At 27.9% G+C, this 26,910-nt stretch overlaps 1 protein-coding gene across 3 annotated transcripts; it reads left to right on the top strand.

The window, feature by feature from the left end:
• The first annotated feature begins 5,265 nt into the window (after positions 1–5,265).
• Positions 5,266–24,081, top strand: LOC107446387 (uncharacterized). 3 transcript variants are annotated; one of them, XM_016061017.4, is made up of 11 exons: positions 5,266–5,675; positions 8,739–8,929; positions 9,918–10,078; positions 11,208–11,394; positions 11,922–14,696; positions 16,670–16,884; positions 17,024–17,302; positions 20,342–20,458; positions 21,904–22,029; positions 22,973–23,115; positions 23,947–24,081. In XM_016061017.4, the coding sequence occupies exons 2-11, from the start codon at positions 8,773–8,775 to the stop codon at positions 24,038–24,040; spliced, it is 4,254 nt and encodes a 1,417-aa protein (XP_015916503.1). In that variant the 5' UTR covers positions 5,266–5,675; positions 8,739–8,772; the 3' UTR covers positions 24,041–24,081. The 3 variants fall into 3 exon arrangements, with proteins under 3 accessions (XP_015916503.1, XP_042909048.1, XP_015916504.1); XM_043053114.3 differs by having other exon boundaries at positions 5,290–5,607; XM_016061018.4 differs by lacking the exon at positions 8,739–8,929 and having other exon boundaries at positions 5,306–5,675.
• Positions 24,082–26,910: the final 2,829 nt, after the last annotated feature.

The raw sequence follows: 26,910 nt of genomic DNA, 5'->3' as shown, positions 1-26,910 counted from the left end.
TTATTATCCATTTTTTATATTTTATTATGGATGGTGTTTTCGACACTAGGGAGCGCTGCTAGCTGTGGGCCTGCTTATACTTCCGGGTTGCTGTTTCCTGTGTATTTTAAAGCCATTTGGCTCACAACGTGGTTTTATGGCGCACGGGCATTGATTGTAAACAAACAATCAATTGCGGGTCTCTGGGTGGCGAGGGTGTCATAGACTTAACATAGTGAGGTTTAAAATTAAAGTGTTTTTAACTTATATTCTGAATTTATTTAGAATATTACATATATTTTTCGAAAGATAGTGTACTGAACTTTAAATAGTGATGCAGTTTTAATTGAAAATTTCCTTTTAAATGCTGCAATTTGAGGATATATATTTGGTCACTTTATTTCCTGTGATTTGTAATGTTATGGCACAACTTGATTAGAAATAAATGTATAGAATACCTGCATTAAAATTAATATTATTATTTAGGATTTAGTGTTTTATTTATGTGTGTATGTTTTTATTTATTTTAAAACTGATATATATTAAACACAGTTTTGAGTATATCATAGTCAATCAATCTTATTAATTCACGTTATTTTTCTAATGGTATTTTTATTTTGAATAGTTCTTCTAATTCTTATTTTATTAGAAAACTTGTCTTCTAAACTTTGAATTGGGATAGATTTATGATTCATTTATTCCATTTTTATTCAATAAATTGTGGATTCCACTAGGATCACCATGTTGTTTACTTCTTACATGTTATTTATATTGCTTTTGCTACTCTAATATACTTACTATACATGTATCAAAATACTGTACATACTAAAATTAATATTATTATTAAAGATCTTGTATTTTTTTGTGTTTTTTAAGTCATTAAAGCAGAGTAAATACAAAAAATGTTTTTTGTACATGAGTGTCTCACAAAATAACATTTTAAATGAATAAAAAAGCATGTTCTGATCCTATTTAAGAGTATTTACATTAGTGTTTAAAGCTTTTCTTAGTTAAACAATGGCTAATTGTATGAGAATAAGTTTTTATTCACATTAAACTGTGAATCAAATATATAAATTATAGAAAGTATATCCAATGTACTGTCACACATTTAATTCTAAAAGTTATTTAATCACTTATATTTATTTAGCAAATTTTATCTTAAATATAAAACTGGGGAGTGATCTGCCTCCTCGCCGTGCACACTCGTAACATATTTCTATGGCTAAAAAATCTATTACTACTGACATGTGTTCTTACTCTATAATCAGTTTGAATGGATGATCATCACATTTTCCATTGAAATACTCTTTGTGAGATTATTGTTTCCAAGTGGTACTAAAAAGCAAAGGGACAAATCGTTTATTTTGTGATTTTTTTTGTGTGTGATAAATCATTTGCATTATAAGTTATTTAAAATTTGTTATTCTTTTTACCTCTCATTAAGCAACATAAACAATTTTGATTAAACCTTTCTTGAAACATGAAGGATATTTCTTTGTAAGTAAAACTAAACAGTATTTGAATTATTAAAGTAAAATATAACTAAAACTCTCAAAATAAACTATAAACAAATAACTAAAACTTTCAACTGTTTTTAATTTAAAACACTTGAAACTAAAAAAACAGTACACTTGGAATTAACATACTTATTAGACATATGAATTAAACTAAATATATTTTGCTTTATGTAATGGCAAAATTAAAATGTAAGTCGATTGTTAGCCTGACAGCACTGCAACTCAAATGTGTTTGAACAAGACATCACCGATTAATATTCACTATGATGGCTATTAAGCTGTATTCATAGAAATTTCTTTTTTTAAATTTTCAATTCTATGAAAGTCTTTAAGCGGTGACTTGATTATTCTTTCATTGTTTATGTATTTCAATGAAACATTAAACTATATTTTTTTTTTAAAAGAAAGAGAGAGAAAATTCAGGTAAAGGAGAGTTAATTACTATATAGAATATTTAATACAATAAGTTTTACAATATTTCATTCATATCAATAGGGTGCCCTACAAATGGGGAGCTGAAATTTGTAAGTAAAACAGACACTATATTCTTAGAAGAACAAATAGCAGGTCTACATTTACCATGCGATTCGCACATGCACGAGGCGTGTCTCTCACACATAGTTTTTAAACAGTCACTCATGCGAGTAAAACATTCGAATATAAGTTGGTTAATAAACTCACCGCTAAGCATCATAGTCCTGAGATAGAGTAGCAGATACATAAATTATAGTTTTTAAAGAAATATTTATCACCCAATACAAACTATAAGAAAAACTGCATGAAATATTAGATGTTCACATGCTTATGTCAAAGCGGAGATAAGTTTTTATCCTGATTTTATATTCAATGAAATAAGATAAGTGGTGATGAATTAAAAAAAAATAGTAATAATAACTTAACACATTATTTAAAAACAAGAAGAAAAAAAATTAAAGCATTTACGCAGGATATTTATTATATATTTTTCTCAAACCTCTTCTGAATGTACTTCATGGATATTCAATTAATTATTTAAATAATAACTTTCGAAGAAAATTATTATTTGGACATAATCACATAATTGGGTTATAAAATATTATATAGCTAAAATTCTTAAAGCAAGGATAGAAATTATTTTACAATAAACCTTTAATTATTAATTAAATTTCTTTATATTTTCATTTTTTCCCCTTTATTTTCAATTGATTTGAAAACATACAAATCCTACCCAAAATTCAATGTTGTTTGATAGACAGTTTATAACAAACATGCATAATGACTAATAAATTTTAAAGAAAAAAATCAATACAAACATACGCACCTTCATACTATGCTATCACCGTGTTATGGAGTACCTTATAGTCAGACTTAATTTTGAAAGGTCTTCATGGGTGTCCTTAGGGATTGATGCGGCTTAGAAGGGGCAATAGGCGGAAAGATACTTGATATTAAATAAGAAACAAGTTTCCTCACTAAAGCCCCACTGAGCCATTCTGCATCCTTTAAAGAATCAATTGAATAATATTTTCATTTCATCACAGCTTGCTTTAAATAATTCCATCTGCTTCTCTTCACAATTTATTTTGAATTGTTTTCTCCAACAAAGTTGCATCCTAAATCGAAAGGAAACAAGTGTGAGGAAGAATTATGAAACATGCATTATACGTAATCTAATTAATAATGTCTTAAGTAAAGTATGAACAACTATTTCTTACATGAATCATAACAAACAGTAACTTTAAGTGGAGAGCCTACTCACTTAAAAATAAGTATTTTTGTGATAAATATTATTAAAATCTAACTAAAAATTTTTTATACATACTTAAAATAAATTAATTCTACTCTTAATAGACAAAATAGTTAAATAATAATGTGTATTTGTGAAAATATCAGCAAAATCCTTATATTGGAAGCTCTGCCACCCAAAAGTTAATTAATAAAAACAAATTAATTTTAATGTACATTAACAAAATTTTGTTTATTATTCTGCTCTGTTTATAAAACAATCATTATATTTTATCTACTTACTTAATATCTTAAGTAAAAATTCAAAAACTATTTTTAATAGGAATCAAAACAAATTATCGTTAGAGAGAACACGCTCAACCACATAATACAAGACTTCTTTGTCAAATATTAACGAAGCCTAATTAAAAGATTTTAAAATATTCGGTATATATGTTTAAAATACATTAATTCTATTTTTAATAGACAAAATAATTAAACAATAATGTGTATTTGTGAAAATAACATTGAAATCCTTATATTCGAAGGTCTGCCACCCTGATGCTCAACTACATAACACAAGACTTCTTTCATAAATTTTAGCAAAATCTGATTGAAACATTTTCAAGAAGTTTAGAACATTTAAAAAAATTCATTAAGTCTACGGTTAAAAAACAAAAGAATTAAATAATAATGTCTGTTAGTAAAAATATCAGAAAAATCCATTCACTCAAAGCTGTTACTCGGAAGTTTATTTACAAAAATAAAGCAATTTAAATATTGTAGAACATTTTTTATCCCTATTTATCATACAGGCATTATACTTAATTAATATCTAATGTAAAAAATCAACTATTTCTCATATGAATCACAACAAACATCTTTAAGGAGAGAGCACACTCTCACCCAAGGAACAAAAGATTTTAAACAAATATAATCTAAACCTTACTAAATTATTATAATAGATTTAGGACATTTCAAAAAATAAAAAAAAATCTACTTTTAATAAACAAAAGAATTAAATAATAATGTGTATTAGTTAAAATATCAGGAAAATCCATTCATTCAACGCTCTGCCACCCAGAAGTTTATTTACAAAAACAAAGCAATTTAAACACACTGAAACAATTTTTTTATCATTATTTGTTCCTATATATTATAAAGGCATTATACTTAATTAATATCTTACGTAAAAAACAACAACTATTTCTAATTTGATTCAAAACGAACAATATTTTTACAACTTAGGTGTTATTTCGATTCAACTAATTAATGAATACCACATGCAATAACTGATAAATGTGTCGCAATATAATAAGAAAAAAATGAAAAAACAATACGCCTATATCATTTTATTAATGTTAAAATGATAAAGGGTATATAATTTTAACATTAATTGAGGATTAGTAGTGTTAAGTAGTAGTAACATGTGGCTTAATCAATAATAAATATGAAAACCTAACATATGAAAAAAGACTTTATAAAACACTTACCTTGTCAATAATATATGCCAACTTTCAAATTTAACTATTCCTGAATTATAATGCATAAACTTAATCTTGCTCTTCTAACTATATGCTAACACTAACGTAAAGATGGTGCACAGCATGCAACACGAACAAACAGTAATAAACAAATGGAAAGAGGCCAAATCAAGACTGCCAAAAAAGCGAGTTATTCAAAATCTAGCAACCATGTCACGTTTTTTAATAATAAATAACAAAATAACTAAAACAAATGTTCACTCCAAACTCCCCAGAATTACATAATAACATTAATATCTTATGAAATAAAGCAGATTTGAGCTCAGAAATTATCTAATTTATTTCTTTTATTGAAAACAAAATTAGCCGTTTGAAAACATCGCCTATCAGAATAACATGTAGTAAGCAGCTGCAAACTTTTTAACCGGAACTAGAGTTGGGCACAAGCTCGAGATTGTTATTGCGCCAAGAATAAAGATAAATAAACGCCAAGAATAAGATAAACCACAAAAATAAGGCAAACCTGAAAACCGGTTTTTCGTTGCCATCAGGAAGATAAGACCTTCACTTCCTCTTGCGGGTTCCTCCTATCTACGGCACTAAGGGGGTTGAGGTTGAAGGGTGGGGGTGATAAAATGTAAATAAAAACAAGCACGTTAGTAATGCAGGGAGAAAAATTAAACTTCAATTGATTTAAGATTTTTATTGAAGATCAAGTTACTTTTATTTATTCATAAACGCCATACCTCGCTGAAATTTTACTTCGTATGAATTTCTAAAACAATATTTTTTTGCTAAGCTGAGATTAAGAAGTTTATATGTCCACGTCTACTTACGGAAGAGCCGGATTTTCGTTGTTCCCATTTTTATGACTAGAAATCTTTGTTGATTTTTTCTCTCACATAACAAGAATTTTTCTTGTAATTATTAAATTTTGCTAAATTACTCTTCGAGATGTTTATTTTCAGCACTTTATGAAACTTTAGTCGTAAGTTTGAATTTATGTGTATAAAATTGAGTAAAAAAAATTATTTGAAATGTAATAAATTCGTTGCATGATTATTTATTTTCTTTATTATAAATATTTTGTGATTTATTTATTGTTTATCGTATTTTTGTATACTTATTATACATTGTTTATTATGTTCGTGATTTATTTATTAATGATTGTAAAGTTGATGGGGATACAATTATTTTCAAAACGAATGTTAGCGACGAATGTTCAAAACGAATTGGTATGCAGAACCTCAACTTAAAATTTTGAAGTAAGTCAGGTGTTTTCAAATTCGCAGATAACGGAAAATAACACAGAAATACGCGAAAGCTATCATTTTCTAAAATATTTATGTGAGACATATATCCTCACTACAGATTTGATTGTCATTCGGCAAGCTCATAAATTAGTAAGAAGAAACAAAAATTTGTTAACTAAAAAACTAGTATCTATTTCAAGTTATTTTGTCTAGTCATCATTCATTGATGATCTATTATTGCTGTAGTAAAATCACACTAAATATTGGAATCTTTTAATTCCGCAGCTTCCTAACTTAGCAACCTTTTTAATTTTTTGCTACACATTCGTTAATGCTTATGACATCATAATTACCAAATAGAGTACTCTTTTACACTGTTTTACGTACCTTGATACTAAGCACATGCCTGGTCTTAGTATCTAGGAAAAAAAGTAAATTCAGTGCAAATTTAAGTTTAAATACACTTTTTAGTAATATAATCTTTATTAAGGGGTAAAATTTTATGCAGAAATTCCTTAAACGTCAGCTCTTCACTTTGTCTATAAATTCAAACAAAGTCATTAAAAATTGCTTATTTTTTCGAGTTAAGGTTTCAATTTTCATCTCATCTGCATCGAGTTACAGCATTGTCACTTACTTCTTGGCTGGAAAAATGTTGTGAAATCCTTTGCATTATGTTATAATGAGTGTCAATCTTTAAACAAAACTGTACCATTTTGTCATCACAAGAAAATGATTGTCTCATTTTGAAAGCTAATATTTAGATTGACTGGTTCACAGATTAGGGATTGTCCCACCTTGAATGTCACATAATACTACAGTACTTGACCAATAACCTTTAAAAGATAAAACCTCAGCTAAAATCTTATATTTTTAGTTTAAGGATATGATTATGTATAGAAGTGGAATTGACTTTCAGAGTTTTTATATTTCCCATTTTTACTTTATTTGACCCTAATAAGTTAATTAAAGTTTTGTTCTGATACTTCTAATTGTTAAATAATGTTATAACTCACATTTAAGAATATTTATGAAGATTAAGACTAATTAAGAAATTCTATCTACGAGAAATGAGTAATAAGTCTAGAAGCTGAAGTTAAATTCCTATTCAAATAAATTCAAGATTTCAAATAAACTAGATCAGAGTTGGCAAGGTTTAGGACAGAATGGATTAATCCATGGTTTATACCAGGGTTTAAACCTTCCTGTCTGAAACCTTTTTCTCCGGAACTGTCTTAAACACCCTTTTATTCAAACTGTGTCACAATTTTTAAAAAAATATTGTGAAAAATAAAAGGTTAATTTTTGACAAGTAACATAATGAAGAATAATTTTTGTTTTATTAAAAAAGTTTATTATTATTTTTAATATTGCATTATTTTTCCGTATGCAAAAAACATAGGTAATTTATCAGTATTAAAAGCTCATTTATTCATATTTAAAGGATAAGGTATTCACTTTTACTTTTGATATTCAATGAATTGTGGAGCTTGAAAAGTTATAAATTTTTTCCTTTTATATTATTTTCCATTAATAAGTTAAAGCAAATTGTATAAAAAGTATTAAACATTTATTAATCAATGTAATTATTATGTGTACAATGGTTACACATATAGAATTTTTATCTTTTACCAATGTTTAAGGTTTTGGACAGTTTTAGTCAATTTAGAGCAGCTTAAGACAGTAAAACCCACATGTCCTGTCCAAAACCCCAACCCTGAAATAGATTTCACTTATTTGGCAGAAAAAGAAAAACTTTTAATATAAAAGAGTTATTACAAGTTAAAGAGGAAAAGGAATTATTTTGTGAGCCATTAATTAGTTCATTACCATTCTCAATGATTGGACCAGATATAACAAAGCTTTAGCATACTATAAAGGGCAAGATTAGCTGTCACCGCTTGCCATATGGCAACTAAATTAAATGAAGTGACCATCAAAAAAAAAAAAAAAATACCATCATTCACCACTCACTTACAACTGCCTCTTTTTGTCATTTGACAGCCTATCATCACCACTCCTTAGTTCCCGGAAATGTAGCCTTTTAATGTGGATAAAAAAACTTATTTTTATTTGTTAATTAAATGTTTGACAAGTTGTATGGTAATAAATTTCGTACAAGCAATCTTTAAATACGCTAATTTTAGGCTCCATAAAATTCAATCCTAACTTTTTCAATCAATTTAAATAAAACAATTTTATTTCTTCATTATTGTCTGATATATTGTTTAATGACCTTTTCTACCCTTTTTTATGACAGTTTGTTTTAACACCTTTTCAAATGTGCTAACTTTGTTTTTTTGTGGAGGTTGTAAAGTAGAATTAATTACTGACAAAAAGAAACTTCTTAAAGAGTAGGCTAATGTTTGATTTTTCGTCTTTGATGTACCTGTACCAAATGACAGAGTGGGAGGGGAAATGGCAGAAATAATAAATAAACCCATAATGTAATATTTCGTAAAAAAAAAAAGTTTATCAATAAAATTTAAGAAGAAAAAAAAAAGATTGGCAATAAACTAAGAAAAATAAATATTTTTTATTTATTATTAAAATAAATTTTTAAACTAAGAAGAATAAATATTTTTTATGACAGCAAGAAAAATCATTATTAAGACACTTTTAATGTAAAGATTGACCAGTGGGGGAAAAAAATGGCCCCCAGATAAATTTCCCAGTCTTGCCCTTTAGCATACTAAGCTCTGTATGCAAATCTTAATCTGATGTATCAAAATCATTGCATCCTGTGACTATTCTAAGATATATTTCACAACTGTTAAGTTAGAATATCTTTGTTGCAGATTTGATTATAAATGGGTGCAGGATTTCGATTCAATGGCTTCTTTTCAGTTCACTGTTGAACAAATAAGTTTTGCATCTGAAGATCTTCCCATTGACTCCTCATCTCTTGATTCTCTTTCAAGTGTCGTTGACCCGAATGTAGATTTTGCTTTAGATTCTAAGCTTGATGAAAATGAGAATAAAGGAAAAAGTAAAAATTGCTTATATTTCTAACAATTTTTATCTTTTTATTTATTGTTTATCATTTAAAAAAATATTGTTCGGTTATAATATTATAAATTTTAATCAAAATCTCAAATTCAGAATTCATATACAGGTTCATATTCATACATAGCTCTTATTCAATACACGAGACGCTCTTAATTGTTTTGGTTCGAATGTTTATGTTTGATTCCTAAGTAAGGTGGTCTCTAAAGCGAGGAAAGTGGTTCGACCTCTTCTATTAAGTAACAAACTCTGTTTTGTGTATGTTTGAGAAAAGGAAAACCTCCTCTTGGGCTTCAGAATTGGTTTTTATTTGGAGCAAAAAGTTGAGGACTTTTTGTAAGGAATGGTATTGAGCTCGTTTAACAGCTAACGTACCTGTGTCACTAAATGAAAATTTGACTAGTTGTCCATTAAATAATTACCCATGAAATATTCATTTAAAATTGTAGTATGTAGTAAAATATATGATTTAAGTAATTCTTTCAAATTTTTCAGCGAATTAATAAAAATCTCATTATTTAAAAAAATCTAATTTATTTCAGAATAATTTCACCGCGAAGTAAATTAATGGTATAAAACAATGTTTTAACTGTGTTTCTATTTTAGTAGCTTGTTCTTTTTTAATAAAATTGAATGTGTAATTGTTTAACTATAAGTTAATTATTTATGTTATAATATTGAAAAATGTTTGAAAATTTCATTGATTTGTATTGTATGTAATTTAATTTCATTCTTATTATTGAATCCTAGCACTAAATAAAATGCCAAGTTATTTGTCCCCAAGGAAAATTATGCAATTTGTAAATTTCATGAAATAGTTTTTGGTATTTTTTTGCCATTCGATTATAACAAACAACTTTCAGTAAGCAATTTTGTATCAAATTTAGGGGCTTAATTATTTGATTCCTGTGCAGTGTTGATGACTTCTGTAATAAAAGAAGATTAAGAACAATTTTTTTATTTATTTTTAGATTTAACTCATAAGTCAACTGCTGTATCGTTTAACATTCCTAAAGAAAACATAATGGAGAAAAATACCCCTGTATCACCTGTTAATTCTCAAAAAGCTATTGATTCTGTACAAATGATAGATTCTGTTGAGCAATCTAGTTATCCAACAATTCCAATTGCTGTAAGTATAGAAATTATTAGATATTAAGTTATATTTAAAAAAAAAACATTATTTGAATTTGTAGTAAAGTTTATTTTATGAAGCTTTATCATGAGATTAGTCATTGAATAAAAATAAGTATCGTAATAGCAACACTTAAATATAAACTTTTGTATTCTAAATAGTATTACAGTAAGGAACCGATTATCCAGAACGATCGGGACCATCACTATTCCGGATAACTGATTTTTCCGTTTTTCTGAATCGCTACAAAAAGCCGTTTTTTTATCGTTAAACCCTACTAAAAAAATATATATATATTTGGAAATTATCTTAAAAGGAAGAAAAAACGATTAAGTAATACACTAATGATTATTTCTAAACTGATGGTAAGGTAAACATCTTTCAAAAAAGAAAGAAAAATCCTAAAGTCTTATGAAGAAAAAAATAGCTTTTTAAAAAAATCGCGGGAAAATGTATCGAATTTTGTCCCGGTGTTTTGGTTTTCTGATTTCCGGATAACGGGTTTTGTACTGTATTTTGTTAGCCTGTCTCTGGTTTTTGGGCATTATACAGGATGTTTAAAAAGTAACAAAGCTAATTTTTTGGCTGCTATAGATGATCATTGATCCTGTGATCATTCAATAGGATGTGGCAACCTTATATTTTTTTAACATCATGCACGATTATCTTCAATTATCTTTCCTGTGGACCGACAATTATACAGTCACCTTTCCATCTTAGGACTTGTTTACACAAAGACTGTGTCAAGTCTCATGTTTACAAAATTATGATCACTTCTGTTAAAGAAATCCAGATATAGATCCTTGCTGATGTGACCGTTGAACAAAGGCATATTTTGACTTTGACATGCCCTGTTGAACTCCAATAAACTTTAATGGGTCTGTGATTACAATGTGAACTGAAACACACTTCAGTTTTAGTAAAATATGTTAATTTTGACTTAAGTTAAAATTATTGTCCTAAAAATATAAAATCTATTTCTTCTAATAAATAAAAATAATAATAAAAATTATAATAAATAGTCAATCACAATAGGCTGTTTTTGGAAATTTCTCTATGACTGTTGTATAACTTAATGATATTTAGTTGGACACATTTAATTGCTTTGCTTTTTTAATTGTACTAGGTTGCACATGTCATCAACCAAAATAATCCTGAAATCTTTAAGGAAGCTGGGAGATATTTTAGTTCTGGAAATTTTAAAAGACTGTCTGATGCCAATGATTTAGTTTCTCAAAGCATTACTAATTTCTCTCCTCTTCACTCAATGTCTGCAACATCAGAAGCATTGGCCCTTCAGCAAAGTGTTATAGGTAAAAGAAAGAAAAAAATCACTAATGTTGCTAATATGTATTTGAAAACCATGTGCAAGTTTTAGAACTTCACAAATCTGTGTTAAAACTGTTTCTAATAATGTATAGTAAAATAAAAGATTTTCGATTATTCTTTATTAACTAACCTAACATTCTGCTAATCGAATATTCAGCAAAGGAACCATTAGGAGGGATATTCTTTACATTCCTAGTTCTCAATATAATAATTTATTATTATAATTATATTATAATTTATTATTTTAATTATTAAGCTATTTTAAATATTATTTACTTCACATAGATGTCTTAATTAAGAGCATTAGTATTATTAAAATAATAGAAAGCATAAGGTTTTTGCTCATTTATTTTTTTAAAATTTTTTTATTTACATTAGATTCATGCATAAGCGAAATTGAAATTATTTCATTTAATATTAAAACTTGTTTGCTAGGAGCATAAACAGTTTGCTTAAAACAGTAGTTATAAGTTTAAAAAAAATAGTTCTAATATCTTCTCTTTTTCCCTAGGTAATCTGGATGTAAAGCCTGTGTCTGTAGACATTGTTGCTCAAGTTGTTGCCAATACCAGATTGCAACTTGAGAAAAAAGAGCTTACTCACCCCATTAGTGTTGATACTGAAAATGAATCTTCTCCTGTGACTGAACAAAATTTTTCTACTTTAGAAAATATAAATCCTGAAAATACTCCAAAAACAGAACTTATTAGATATCCATCAGATATTATTTCTTCTACAGTAGAGAAACGTTCCTGGTTTTCTAGTAGTTCATCCTTTGAAACACCCAGTGATAATTTACCAAAAATGAACTTAAACCAATCACTTATTAAAAATCACTCACACAGTAGAAGCAGTAGCCAAAGTAGTATTAATAGTATTAGTTTCAAAAAGAGTATGCGAACAAATGTATCAGATTTACCAAGAGTTCATTCTTCAAAAAATTCTAAACTTCAAAAACTCCCACATTTCATTAACCCTGATTCTCCTTATGAACGATATCCCGATAGTTCTAACGATTATGAGACAGAGTCTAGTGTATATGACCTTGAATCTTTATGCTCAGAAGCTTTTGAGACGGAGTCTAATTTCTCTGAAATAAGTGGCGTTGATGACGAAATATTTCAAATACGGAAAGTTTCTCACAACTCTAAAGGAGTTTTCAACGAGTCCGACTTAGAAAGGAACTATTTTATTCCATCTAGTCAGAATGGCATAGTTAAAAAAAATGCCAATACTTCTCCTTTGAAATCATCCATATCTTTAACATGTGATAAAGCTACAGAAACTGATGAGACAAATTTTCAATTGCTGAGAGAAAAGGCTAACTTAGAAGGGCGTTTGGAAAGTGTAACAAAAGAACAACGTGATTTAATTAAAGAACGAGATTATTATCAATCATTGGCAACTTCATATGAAGCCCAAGTAAAATCACTGCAAGGTCAATTAGAAGCAACAACAGTAGAGAAAAAGAATGCTTTAATTCTTTATGATTCCCAAACTAAAGAACACAATAATTGGGATAATATTATTAAGGAGTACCAAAACATAATTGAAACTAAAAATGTTGAGATTAAAGCACTTAAAGATGATCTGTCTGAAAGTGAACAAGCCAACACTCGAACAAGAATTGGCTGTGAAGAACTAAAGGTTGACATGGATTCAAGAGATGCAGCCATTGCTGGGCTGAAGAAAAAAATAGCAGAGCTTCATGTTGAAGTACAGATTCATCTTCAAGGCAAGATACAGCTAGAAAATGAAGTGAAAAATGTCCGTCTGGAAATGGAAACTCTACAAAAATCCAAAGATTGGTTCCAAGAACAACTGCACTCAACTCAAGAAAATCGAAACAAGTTGCATCAGCAACTGATCTTCACTCAAAATGAATTGAGTGGCCTCGGTAGTAAGCTCGAATCAGCATTAAGTGAGAAAAGCCAATTAAAATTAGAATTGAGTCATTTGCAGCAGAGAGCTGTGGCAGAGAAAGAAATTTTAATGAAACGTTTAGAAACTATTGAAGCCGATATGAAGGAGCGTGAATCCTTATTTGATGAAATACAGAAAGATAAGGGTTCTGCAGAGGACTCGCTCATCGAACGAATTCGTAAGATGGAAGAAGAAAAGTCCAATTTGATGGCTCTCTCTTTTACAGTTTCTGATCAGGAATATCAACTGAAATCTTTAACTGGTCAATGTGAGGAAAAATCCAATTATATACAATCGTTAGAAAAAGATAAGGCAGAGTTAAATAAGCAGATAGCAATATTGCAGAAAACATCCTATGATAAAGATATAGAGGTGCAGCAACTCAAACAAAATGTTAAAGACGTAAATATTAAAATAACTCACCTAGAAACAGCTCTCCGTCATTCAGATGAGGTAATTAATACTTTAAAAGACGAAAGAACAGCCACTGATGTAGCTTTAGCCGCTGCTAATGAAGAAAAGCGAATAGTCAATGAGTCGCTGAAGACGGTTAGTGAAAACCTGAATAAATTTCAAAGTAACTTTAAGCATATGAAAACAGAATTGATTTCTCAAACATCTCGAGCAGAACAGTTGTTGAAAGAAAAAACTTTGATGGAGGAAGTCATAAGAAAACACAACGATAATACTCAACTGTTACGGCAAGAATATGAGCAGAAGATATTATGCGAAACTCAAAATCAAGGTGTCTTGCTGGATGATATGTTAAAGAAAAAGAGTGATGTTGAAAGTGTACTTACTGTATATAGTAAAGACTTGCTAAACTACCAACAGCTTGTAGAGAAATTGACCAACGAAAAATCAAATCTAGTTTCCAATATTTCCGAAATGGAACTACTGGTTAAAAATGCTGAAGCTAAAGTCCAAACTTTAAATGAAGAAAATGCTTCATTGAAAAAAGAATTGGTTATTTTTGAAAAGGAGCAGAATGTGTGTCAAGTAAAATATGTAAATAATGGTGTTGAAAATTCTGAATTGCCAACACCTGAAGCGATAAACGTTAAAAAAGCATCGAAAAGTAAATCTTTATTGTATAAAAAGTTGAAAGAAAAGATTAAAGAGTGTAAGGTGCTTAAAGATGAATTAGAAGAACTGCGTAGTACTTTAGCTGAAAGTGTGCCCTGTGATAATTGTGCAAGCATAGATCTGAATCAAGATAAAATTGCTAGTAGTGAGAGAAGAATTGTGGAATTAGAGCATCAACTAAATCAACAGTCTGAACTTCTTGAAGAAAAAATAGCTCTATTAAAAAAAAGTGAAGACACTATTATTGAACTTGAGAAAGAAAAGGGAAAAGCTATAGGTGAGTTTGAACAATAACAATAATCCTAGAATTATAGTAATTCTATTTTTTATTGAACAAGTAGATAATAAAGCTAGAATTAACTTGGAATATAAAGAGCAAGAATCCTGAGGCTTTTTTAAATTTATAAATAGAAAAATTAGAAAGCTATTATTTTTTTTAAAAAATATTTTGGTAATCTAAATACAGCTGGACTTTGTTAAAGTGAGTGCAATTAACAGGAACTAAATTTTGATGCCTGGTCAAATTGTATTCAAAGATAATGCTAAGTACTTATTACATGAACCTGGCTTAAATGAGATATCGTTTAATGCTAACCCAATTTCATTTTCCTCAGAAAAAATTATTTCTTTACGCAAAAATTATGTACATTTTATTATGTATATATTTTGATAGGTAATGTAACTGATGGTTCAAAGTTTTGTATTGATAAGAATTAGAATTTTTGAAAGATATTTCTAATTCTTTGTTATCATGTTGATTATTTCACAATTATAGCTGAAAATAAAGAAATTAATTTAATCTGTTCGGGGTTATAACCAAGCCAACTTTTCATTTATTTATTTATTTTTTAATTTGATTTTTAACTTTTTGAACCTCTTAGTATTTCTAATATAATTTGAAACTTATCTTTTGCCCCAGAGCTCATTTTCATTGGAATGTAACAAAATAAGTTTTCCTGAAAATTCTTACACTTTGTTTTTAATAGAGGTTTGTATAATAATCATTTTCACCAGTTAATTCTGAAAATGTTTCATTCAATTCATTAAACAGATATTGAGCTGTAATGTCAGCATGTTTTTACTAGAAGAGGATAATGGCAGCTTTTTTGCTTTGTGCCTCAAAATGAAAATTCAGTTCAAATTTTTGGATAATGTTTATAAACTAGATGACTTTTGTAAAATAGGCAAATAAAGAACAGAAACATGAAAAGATTACTGATTATTTTATTGCTTGTCCCTTCCAATCTTTAAAAAGAAAGGATTATAATTATGTTAATTATATATTTTTTCATCCATTTTTTTAAAAGTTTTTATTTCTACAACATTAAAACTTAAGAACTTATAGTTGTACAGTTTTTGAGCTTCATCTTGAGACTAATACAAAATTATGTATTTTTATTATTTCTTTGAGTTATAAGTTAATAACATTTATAACATCTAAAGTAGTTATTTCATTTCATTGAAATTATTAATGATTGTGTGAAAAATAAACTTTTTTTACAGGCATAAAATGAAATCTATCCTAATTATAGTTATATTTTTGTTGTTTGGAAGGAAAAAAAAACTTTAATCTAAACAAATTTTTCTGTTTTGTTTCAAATTTACATTAATGATGTTAGACTGCATTTTTTCTTCTTTTAGATGTTGTATGTATTTCTTTTGGATATATTTGCGGAATGTAAGTTTATTTGCATGTAAATGTGTAAATCCGCTTTCCTTCTACTGCACAACTGCCAACTTCTACTGTATAACTGCCAGCACTTCTGTAAAAATTGGGACACCTTCAAATTTCAGAAAAATCCCAAAAATATTCAAATCTCCGAAATTTTTAAAAAGCATCTGAAAATTAAAATTTTTTACAGTTTAAATTTTTTTCATCTTTCATTTGCATGCATGCTTTCTTTGAAGGTGGCAGAAAAACATAAAGCTTGAAGGGTTCATCTATTATTAAAATGTCTATTTACAAGAAGACTAAAGTAAGAAAGATAATAAAACTAATGTCTAGTGAGCAGCATAATTTGCTTGCATCATGGCTTCCGATTCACCCTTTACAGATTCTATAAATGGAAGTAAAATGAGATCTAAAATATATCCCATTGCAGTCGCTTATTTTATTGAAAAAAATTCTCGAATCAAATATGGTTCTTTTATGATTAAAAAATTATTTTTATTGTACTTCTTGATATTATTTTTAATGTTTGGGTTAGAAATCAAAACTATATAATAACATTGTTTTTGTCCTAAAAACAGGTTTTGTAGATAAGTATGAAATTCTTAAGCAACACATGACTGAAGTGGAACAAAAGCTATCGGAAAAAGAGTCCTCAGTTGTGCAGCTAACTTGTTCAGTTGAAGATCTAAGGAGACAATTGTCGGAAATGGAAGAAAATACTAAAAATCAAATCTTTACACTTGAATCTGATTTAAAAAAAGAAAAAGCTTGGGTCAAGGATTTAAGGAATCAAGTAATTTCATTTTTAAAATTATTGTTGCATTAATGTTTGATTTTCTCCTGTTGCACCAAATATAAATTATTTTGTAAGGTTGTCACTGTTTAAGGCTTGAGTAGGTTTAACTTATTAAACTTGTTTTTCTTCTGTACAGGTAACTAAAGAAGAAAGAGCAAATTCTCATCTGCAGCGAGATGTATTAACTCTAAAATCTGGTTTGGAACAAGCCAATCAACATGCAGATGCCAAAAAATTAGATATATCAACATTGCAGGCTGAGTTATCTTTGAAAGTTCAAGCTGAGTTAAAGCATAGAGCAGAGTTAGAACACCTGCAAACAGAAATTCATTTACAACATTCAATAGTAGACAAGTTGAAAAAAGAATTAGAAGAAGTCAAAGCACGGGATCCTGCTCTTGCTGAACAATTGAAGGTTATACATAAAAATTTTCCTTTCAGACTTTCTATTTTCTGAAACTTTTATCTTTACTTATTATACAAATTTATACTTTATTTATTTTTTTTATAACTATTATTGTTTATGTTAGTAACTCTTCTTTCTATATTGAGTAGACCTAGCAGTAGCAGGCCAAATATGAGTTCTCTTAAGTGACACGGTCTGTATTATTTCACAGAAAAATATGGTTTATTTTTTACTTAGCTCAAATCCAAGCATGATGCCATGTAGAGCATAAACTAATTCTGCGACAAAGTTGCCAGATACATTAAAACAAAAATAATCACGGTTTCAATCAAGTACATAAATAATAAATGTAGGTTGTATAAAAGACATGTAAGGAAGTACATTTTAACAAATTTGATATGTGATACAGCATTGTGTTTAGTTAACTTCATATTAATTAACATTCTAACTTATGGGAGAAACTTGTCCAGAATATTTACACACCGTCTTGTTTGTAAACAAGCAGCTGGTGCTGAAGTCGTAGGTCAGTTTGTTGTGCATAAGTGGTCTTATTGAGTATTTCATAATTCATTCTTTTTTCAACACACCATGAACATTGTCAATATATCCTACATCATAAATGTCAGTTTTGAAAGTGAAGATTTTACATATTAGCAAAGCAGTTGATTAAATATATGTTCAATTATTCATCATCAGCATTGGCATGACAGCCCTTTGTGAGCCTGGGCCTTCCTCAGAAGCTTTTCCCATTCTGCCCTTCTCCCAGCAATTGTTTTCCAGTTCTTTACTTTTAGGATGGCAAAATCCTCATCTACACAGTCCTTCCATCTCTTTTTGGGCCTTCCTCTTGGCCTTTTATTGGAGGGGGTTGCATTAGAGACTCTCAATGCTGTTCGTTCTGGGCTCATTCTCACTACATGCCCGGCCCATCTCATTCTACTTAATTTAATAGATTTAATGATATCATCGCCATCAAAGATCCTATATATTTCAAAATTATATCTTTTCCTCCAGTTGTCTTTATCGAGTATAGGGCCAAAGATGGTTCGTAGGACCTTCCTTTCGAAGGTTGCTAATAACTTTTCTTCCCTTTTTGTTAAAGTCCATGTCTCTGAAGCATAAGTCAAAACTGACTTGATTAATACCTTATAAAGTAAGATCTTAGTCTTTCTTTTTATTAAGTGAGATTTCAATAATGATCTTAAACCATAGAAGCAGCGATTGGCTGCGATTATTCTTTTTCTAATTTCAGGATTGATGTCATTTTGATAGTTTATTTCTGATCCTAGATAAGTAAAATTTTTTACAGATTCAAATTTAAAAGAATCTATTTTAAACAATTTAGGGATGGTTTCCTTTGTGCCACAATACATATATATTTTGTTTTCTCTACATTCACTCTTAAGTTAATTTTTCTAGCTGATTTTTCCAGTGCCAAAAAATTTTCACTCAGTGCTGTCCTAGATCTTGCGATGATATATGTTCAATTATTACTTGCAGTTTATATAAATGCTATTAATTTTAAAATTAAAAGGCATTTTAATAAGTTTCTTATTTTGCTCACTAATTTGTACTAAAAATTTGTTCAAGTTTGCTAAAAATTAAATTTTGCATTTAACAATGGTATATAATCATTTTGAACTCTTATATATTGTCATAAATCTCTTGAAAAAGCATTAGGCTTTTACAGTCAAGCAACAAAAGAGTATTCAAACATTTCCCCATGTATAAACACATTAGTGAATGATATAAATAGAAAGAAGGGAAAATAGCCAGTATAGTGTTGCTACAACTCTCTTTTCTTTTTATGGGTATCAGTCAGCCTATTTCTGAAATACATGTGATGACAATTTGAGTGAAGTATAGTGGGATAATTGACAAATTTAGTACTAATGCATTTAACAACTATGGCCTATCCCAAATCATCACCAACACTTACAAATACAGTAAGATAAAAATATATGTCTAGAAATCATGATCACAAGGGGGGAAATTTAATTAAGAAATTTTAATGATGATTAACTCAATCATCAAGATTTACTCTTTAAAATAAATTCGACCATGTGGCATAATAAAATAAGGCAATAACAAATTATACAAAACTAAATCAACATGTGACAAAGAAATTTAAAGCCTACGCTTAAAGAAAAGGAATTGCACTGCTAGAGTCAATTGAATTTAAGTCACTTATCTTGCACATGTGCTTGACTTGGCTTGAAATCATCAGGAACTGAGATATCATTTGTTATTATCTGGATCTATATATCAATTTTTCAGTCCAGTTGCAGCAATAGTTTCAGGGTTGATGTATATTTTGGTTCAGAAATTGTCAAAACATCTATTTTAATCAGATTCAACTCAGCTGTCTTCAGGTCTTAGCCTTCTCTTCCTCACCTCTGTCCTGCCCTTCTTCTCCGGTTCCCTCTCCTTACCCAAAAATTGGCAGACCAAAATGCTTATTTTATTCACAGAGAGGCTATCTCAGACAGTTTAGGCAGTTAGGCAGTTGACTGATACCCATAAAAAGGAAAGAGAGTTGTAGCAACACTACACCAGTATTAGTCAGAAATGATTTGTGGTCAAAAACTGAAGAATTAAACCTAATTTGTTTTCTCCTAATTTTACCTCTCTCTCAATTCTCTATTCTTCATCATAGTTGTTAACTCTCCTAAATTTTTCAGTAGACCACAAGAGTTTGCCTGGCTTTTTTTTACCTCCCATTTTAATCAAAAAATTTGTTTTGCATTTCTGTAAATTCAAATTTCTCTATTAATATTTGTGGGCTTCATACTATTGTTCAGTGCTGGTAGTTTGCACTATAGTGTGGGATTCATTCTCCCTAATGATAAAAACAAATTTACATATTTCTTATTTTAGTTAATGGACTGGCATCATTGATTAAACCTTCAACTGCTTTCTTTCAGTATCTGTGTATCTTTAATAAATCTGGCCTCTATGAATGCAAAATATTTGTATTATATGTATATATTAAATTTTAAATATATACATATAGAGAGAGATTAACATTGAAATAATCTACCTCACTAGGCTCTTAGTTGGAGAGTAAAAGAAAAAACAAATGAAGCTGAAGCTTTACGTGAGAAACTCAAATTGATAGAAGAGAGATATCAATCAGAAGTTTCAACTTTAAAGAAAAATATGCAAGTAAGTATGAAAAAAAAAATTTTTTGAGTAATATTTAGATCTAGACTAAATTGGAAAAACCTTAAATTTTATTTTCTGCTACATGTTGTTAGATTATTTTAAAAACAAAATCTGGGTTCTCTAAAGTTACCTCAGTCTTCCTTGCCCCTAAAGTCAACTCCTATTTTTAGGTTGTTTATTTGGAGAAAAAAAATCTTCTAATCTTTCATTTTTAATTAAATCTAAATCAAATTCCCTACTTTTATTTCAGAGATATAAATAATTATTTGCATTACCAAGACCTGAATTTTCCAAAAAATTTTGTCTATAGCAATTTTTAATAATATTTTCAGGTGTGTTCTTTGGAAATTTAGTATGTTTTACTTATTTTTGTGCAATATTAAAATTCTTTGAAACCAAACTTAAATGTTTAGATTTTTGCAAAGTTATTCAAGATCTGATTAATTTTGTTATTGTCTAATTTAACTAACTTTTGTCAACAAAAATTAGAATCATGTATGTTTGAATTAAAAATTTTTTAGAATGAATTATTTGTTTGTTAAATGGGCTAATTTTCAAATCTATTATTGAAATTGCATGTAGCAATGGGGACTATGAAATAATATGTATTTCAAGTTAATTCTGTATGATTCACTCCCTTTAGTAGTAATTTATGGGAATTTATGAGGTAATTCATAAATTCACATTCTTGTATTGACAAATAAGTTTTTTTTTCCTCCTGTGCTTTTATCTGACACTTAAAACATGCGATGTTTTTTGGTATCTTTATATTTAGATACAAAACTAATAGATTTACTTTTTAAAAGAATGCTTGCCCTTTCAATCTTTGTTTTTCGAAAAAAATGAAAAACTACTAATATTTTGCTGAACATTAAAATAATAATTATTTTTTAATGTAAGTAAACATTTACTTTTTTGACAAACTTTTGTAGAGAAGATAAAAATTTGTAATCACATATAATTCATTATTGTTTTTGAAAAGCAATTTTTACAATAAATTGTATGTTAAATAACCTAATTTTCAGATCTATTGCTGTGAAGTCTGGGGAATTATATATATTTATGTAAAGTGATGCATTATGGTGAAAAAAATTAATGCTACTTTTTACATTGATTCAACTATGTAAAAAACTTAAGATAAAAATTTTGTTTCATATTTAGGATAGATAAAAGACAAACTAAAGTACAGTATTATAGATACAGTATAGACTTTACAGACAGACAATAACATCTGTTCCGTTTAAGAAGCTTATCTGTTCAGTATTGTTAAGGAAAATCACTTATATTACATGAGTTACATTCAAATGCTGCAACAAAAAAAAGTCTCAACGGTACTTGAATATTGTATTACATTATTTATATTCAAATGTTTCAAAAAAATTTAAATGGCACTTGAATATTGTAACAATCAACCCTTTTTTAAGATTTACATATTTTCTTTATAGGAAACGGAAGTTATGCTTAATAATATTAAAAAGGAGCTTAATGAAACGAGAAAAGAAAAGTTTAGTTACCAGTCAAGAGTTATTGAGCTTAGAAAAGCTTTAAAATCAAAGCTAGTAGAATTAGAAGTAAGTTAATTTTTTACTTGAAATTGTTTTATGTGTTTACTTATTTCTTCTTATGGTCTTCTAAAATAGACAGATAGTTTCCTAAATACTATTCAAGGAAAATTGTAATAAATTCATTCCACTGGAATATAACTATTCAAAATAAGGAGCTTTTTAGTTTACTTTTTAGAGTAGTGCAATTTGTAATTGGCACTATACATCCAATTTTTGAATTATTGAATCAAATGTGATGTTCTCAAAATGTTTTTCATTAGCTACAACTACATAGCTCAAAAGAGTTGCAAAATTAGCGGGGACATTCTCAAAAGTCTTAATTGGTTTCACTAATAATAATTTGCACCAGGTATGCTATCATGTTGGGATTTGTTTAGTACACTGATCTTTCAAGAGGTTTAGAAAGAATTTTACCTTTTGGGCTGAGATTTATCTAATATGTTGTCTGCGCCATTTATTGGTGAAATTTTATGCTACAAACAAAATTATGTACTATAAACTCAAACAAATTCTTGGCATTAAACATTTATGATCTGTTAAGATGACTTTATTCTGTCACCATTTTCTTGTTTTCCCATTTGAAAACTTAATATGTATTTTTAATTTCGCAAAAAAAGAAATTTTTAAAAATATAAACATTATAATTTTAATTACCATTAATATTTTAACTTTGGTTTTCTTAATAATTTTATATAGGTTTATTTAGGTTTAATCAAGAATAATGCTCAGTCTTTTAAACTTATACATTACTTTTACCGCTCTTTTCCTACGCAAAGTATTCTGTAAAATAATTCTGATTTGTTTTTGTTCTTATGCTTATACTAAATGTGAAAACCATTAAACATCGGAAAGTAGTTTTAATTTTCAGCAGTTTTGAACAATTTTAATTACAAGAAACTGTTTTACTTTTTTTTTTTTCAAATATTGAATTTTTATTTTTTTCATTTAGTCTAAAGGTATATTGAAAGTGGAGAACAAATCTTCTAGTAGTGGACCAATTATACATTTAAATATCCCTGATCCAGAATCAACTTTTGATGAACAATATGTTAATGATCTTTTACAGAAAAGCATGAAATTAACTGAGAGCAGGTAAATAAAGAACATTCCTGATTTTTACAATTCAAGTTGAATATCATTTATATCTTCATTTTGATCAAATATAATTAAAAGACAGACTTAATCTGAAATTTATTTAAAAGTAGCATTTTTACTATTGTATTTAATTATTGAATATAGCTATGTAATTAGAAGTGTTAATTTGCCCAATTGTTTTATTATTATTTCTTTCAACTTTTTTGTGCAAAAAAATTGCATAAAAGTAAAAAAAAAAAATTTTGAAATATTAATATGACTATTCATAGTAGTCATACTAATATGACTACTATGAATATAAATAAATTTTGCTTTTGCAAACTTTGGATTTTTATCTTTGGAACATTGCCAACAGATCTGAGGCTTAATATAAATTGCTTTTGATTTTTCAAAAAAAAAAAAAAAGGAAAAAAAAAGCAATTTTTGGTATGGTAAACTCTAAAAATTTCTAAAAGAAATAAATCCAGTATCCTAAAATATACTATAAAGAGGAGCAAAAATTCCAGTCTGAACTAAGGCATATATGGTTAGCGAAAAATACAAATAATTGGAGAAAACATATTTTTTATCTAGCTTCCTTTTACAGACTTAGGACTGGCATATAGTTATGCATATTTAGCGTATTACAAATGGCTCGTTTAGAAGTTACTTTTTTTAAAAACATTAACAGTATAATAATAAATTTAATGCAATTTATACCAATATATTATTTATTTTTATTCTCATTCAATTCTGGTTCATTTTAATTTGTGTTATCTACCTCAGTCATCTTCTTTATTTGTAAAACTGTACAGTTGTTCTTCTTTTTAATCTTAAAATTTTTTATAGGCCTCTCAGTAACCTTCAAGATTGTCTGAACTCCCTAAAAGAAGAGATGATGAATTTGCAACAAAAGATCATTGATAGTGTTGATAATGATTAATATTTTTTTCAATAATTTCAATAAACATAACCTTTATTCCATATTGTTTACATATTTTTTATTGTACACTGTTTTGCACATTGAGTTATTATTCCTGATAAGTTTTCATCTCCCTATATTTTCATATATGTTTTCATGTAATATAATGTCTTTTAAAAAAAAAAAAACACAGGTCAAAGGAAAGTTAGTTTATAAAAGTTTTTAATGTATTTGTTTTGATTTTAAGGTATTGAAATTCGATCTAAGCACACTTTATTTATTTTTTCCTTAAAGTGATAAAATCAAATTTTGGTTTAATTTGATAAACGGTTAGCATAATGTAGCCCATGTTATCATCGAAACAATTAATAATTAAAGTGTAAAGATTTGAAAGTTATAATTGATCCACTCTAACTCTGTGATAACTTTTTGCTGATTAAGGCTGATGATAATATATTAAATTTTTTAAGGACTTCATTGAAATTTAAAATATTCACTGTGTGGTATTAAAGCTACCATGTTTAGACCAATATAGAAATAATTTTGGGTGACAACTGCAATGAAACTTGGTATGGAAGTTACAAAAAAATTAGTTCACAATTTGGCCATCAGGTGAAGAAACGGTATGCATATGAAATGAAAAGCACAAATTTGAGACATGCAACTTCAATTATATTTTTGTTGCACACACTTCCAAAATATGCAAGCGCAAGTTCATCAGTAGCACAAAAAGTTTCTTAGTCTATTGAGCAACATGACTTGTTTCACTTGCTCTCAATGTCGTTTTATTTGCGAGAGGCTTCTCTCTGCTTTTTTGCGGCATACTGCAAATTCTCCAGTCTCTTTGAATTTGGTAATTTTTTTTCTTCTCATTTCTCTCTGCTGTACTTGCACAGTGCAGAATGGTTTTACAGCTGTGACTACTGGCTTTTCAAACCACTCCAAGTTGTATTATTGTTCTTTTTCATAACTTAAAAGTTCCACCCACCAATCAAAATATTAACTAATTTTTTGTAGTGCGGAAATCTTTTCCCATGGTCTATATAAGATTCACACATACCAACGTTCATTGACTTTCTACCCCAAGAAAGGACACTACCCTGGTCTAAACAAGATATTTTGAATTATACCCACCCTGTAGCATGTTGCAAATCGTAAGCAACTTACTTTTTATTAACTAGTGTTTTGTACTGGATATAATTCTAATTGAAGTTAATTGTGCTCGATAAAGAAAATTTTTTTGATTTCTGGGTTTTATTTTATCACTTATGTTATCTAATTTAAATCTATACTCTGCATAAACTTAAATGTTTTTTTTTTTAATTTTTTTTTTTTTTTTTTTTAGAAAATTAAATTTGGCTCTTTATTGACATTAGATGTGTCCATCTAGTGTTATAATTTAGTATTCCTCAAAAGTTATAGTCTTATTATATCAAACTAATATTTTCTGAAAAATTAATGTTACTAAATTGTATCTGTTTCAACTAAATATTGAGTTACAGCACTTAAAATTGAACCATGTATCTCAAAGGATTCTTACTTTTTTTTATCCCTAAAAAGTATTCCCAAATTATTGGTAAAATTAAAAAAAATTTATATTTCCTACAATACTATTAATTTTGAGGAAAAAAAATTATAAAATTATTGGTGATGCTTTCTTGTAATAAAATTTTGATAATCTTACACTGAAAGTAGATTGCTCTTAATAACTAATGAATGCTTCATTGCCAAAGTAATTTCAAATGCAACTAAAATGACCTGGAAATGTGAAATTAACTATTTTTAGAAAGATAAGCTAAGATGCTATGAATTTTCTGATGGAAAAACAAATATTGTTTACTAAAGATAAGTTAGTTCTCACTTTTAAACATCATCCAATCTTACCTAATTTTTTTATTTACTTATTTATTTTTCAGTTCAGTTTAGCTAAAAATAATTTAATTAGGTGTAAGACCTGTATGCTAAGTAAAATGAATTATCTTTGATAATTTAGTTCTTAAAAGAAAATATTTAGATGTTATGATTTATGCATAGCAACTGAATTTTCCCATTGAAAAATTGGAAATGGTTTGACTTAAAAATATTTGCCCTAAACCTTAGTCCAGTCAAAAACTGTGCTACTATTCAGGGCAAGCTGAGCCCGTATCACTTCTATTTTTTACCAGAACCTGTAGAGTCTGGTTTACAATGATTTGCATGACACAGGATACTGTTAAATAAATATAGGTGTTTCTCTGCCAATAATATATAATTAAAAATTATTCATTTTTTATAAAATATCTTTTGATTCATAAATTCCAAAATAAAATTTAATTAACTGGGTTTAAAATTTAGTTTTTAAAAAAATAATACAAATGAACTTAATGTATTATTTGTAATGATTTCTTCCCAGAATTCAGTTTATATTCACTACAGAATCTTCTTTTAATAGATCTTAATATATTATGTAAGATATAGATATCTAGCTCTATCCATTTAATAGTTTTGCACAGTATAATTATTTTTTGACCGATGTATTTGCTAAAATTTATGTAATTAACTGTTTTTGATGATATGCAATTTAAAGTAAAATACCTTTAATTCTTATCCTATTTTAAAAAAATGGAAATTTATAATTTTAAATTAGCTTTTCCTGAGTACAATATTAATATTTCCCTATTATTACATGAAAATTTTATTGGAATATGTCAAACTCAGAATATGAAGTCTTAGTTGAACTTTTCAGTTACTATTCTACAGTTCTGATTTGCAGTCTCACATTGGTTAAATTGATTTTAGGCAATATAAATCATAATGAAAGTTATTATATTCACTTATTTATTTTATTTATAAACTACTGTAATCAAGTCGAACTTGTGTTTATTTTCTTTACTTTTTTAAGTAAGCTTGTT

Source organism: Parasteatoda tepidariorum, chromosome 4 (assembly GCF_982258835.1).
Source record: "Parasteatoda tepidariorum strain Cologne lab strain chromosome 4, Ptep-v5.0, whole genome shotgun sequence".
Lineage (NCBI taxonomy): Eukaryota > Metazoa > Arthropoda > Arachnida > Araneae > Theridiidae > Parasteatoda > Parasteatoda tepidariorum.
This window is presented reverse-complemented; position numbering and strand designations above follow the sequence as displayed.

Excerpts from the sequence above, each read along its gene's own strand:
- LOC107446387 (XM_016061017.4), top strand. The coding sequence starts at position 8,773 with ATGGCTTCTTTTCAGTTCACTGTTGAACAAATAAGTTTTGCATCTGAA. Across the intron at positions 22,030-22,972 it reads CAAAGCTAGTAGAATTAGAA|TCTAAAGGTATATTGAAAGT; the intron begins GTAAGTTAATTT and ends TTTTTCATTTAG. Across the intron at positions 23,116-23,946 it reads ATGAAATTAACTGAGAGCAG|GCCTCTCAGTAACCTTCAAG; the intron begins GTAAATAAAGAA and ends AATTTTTTATAG.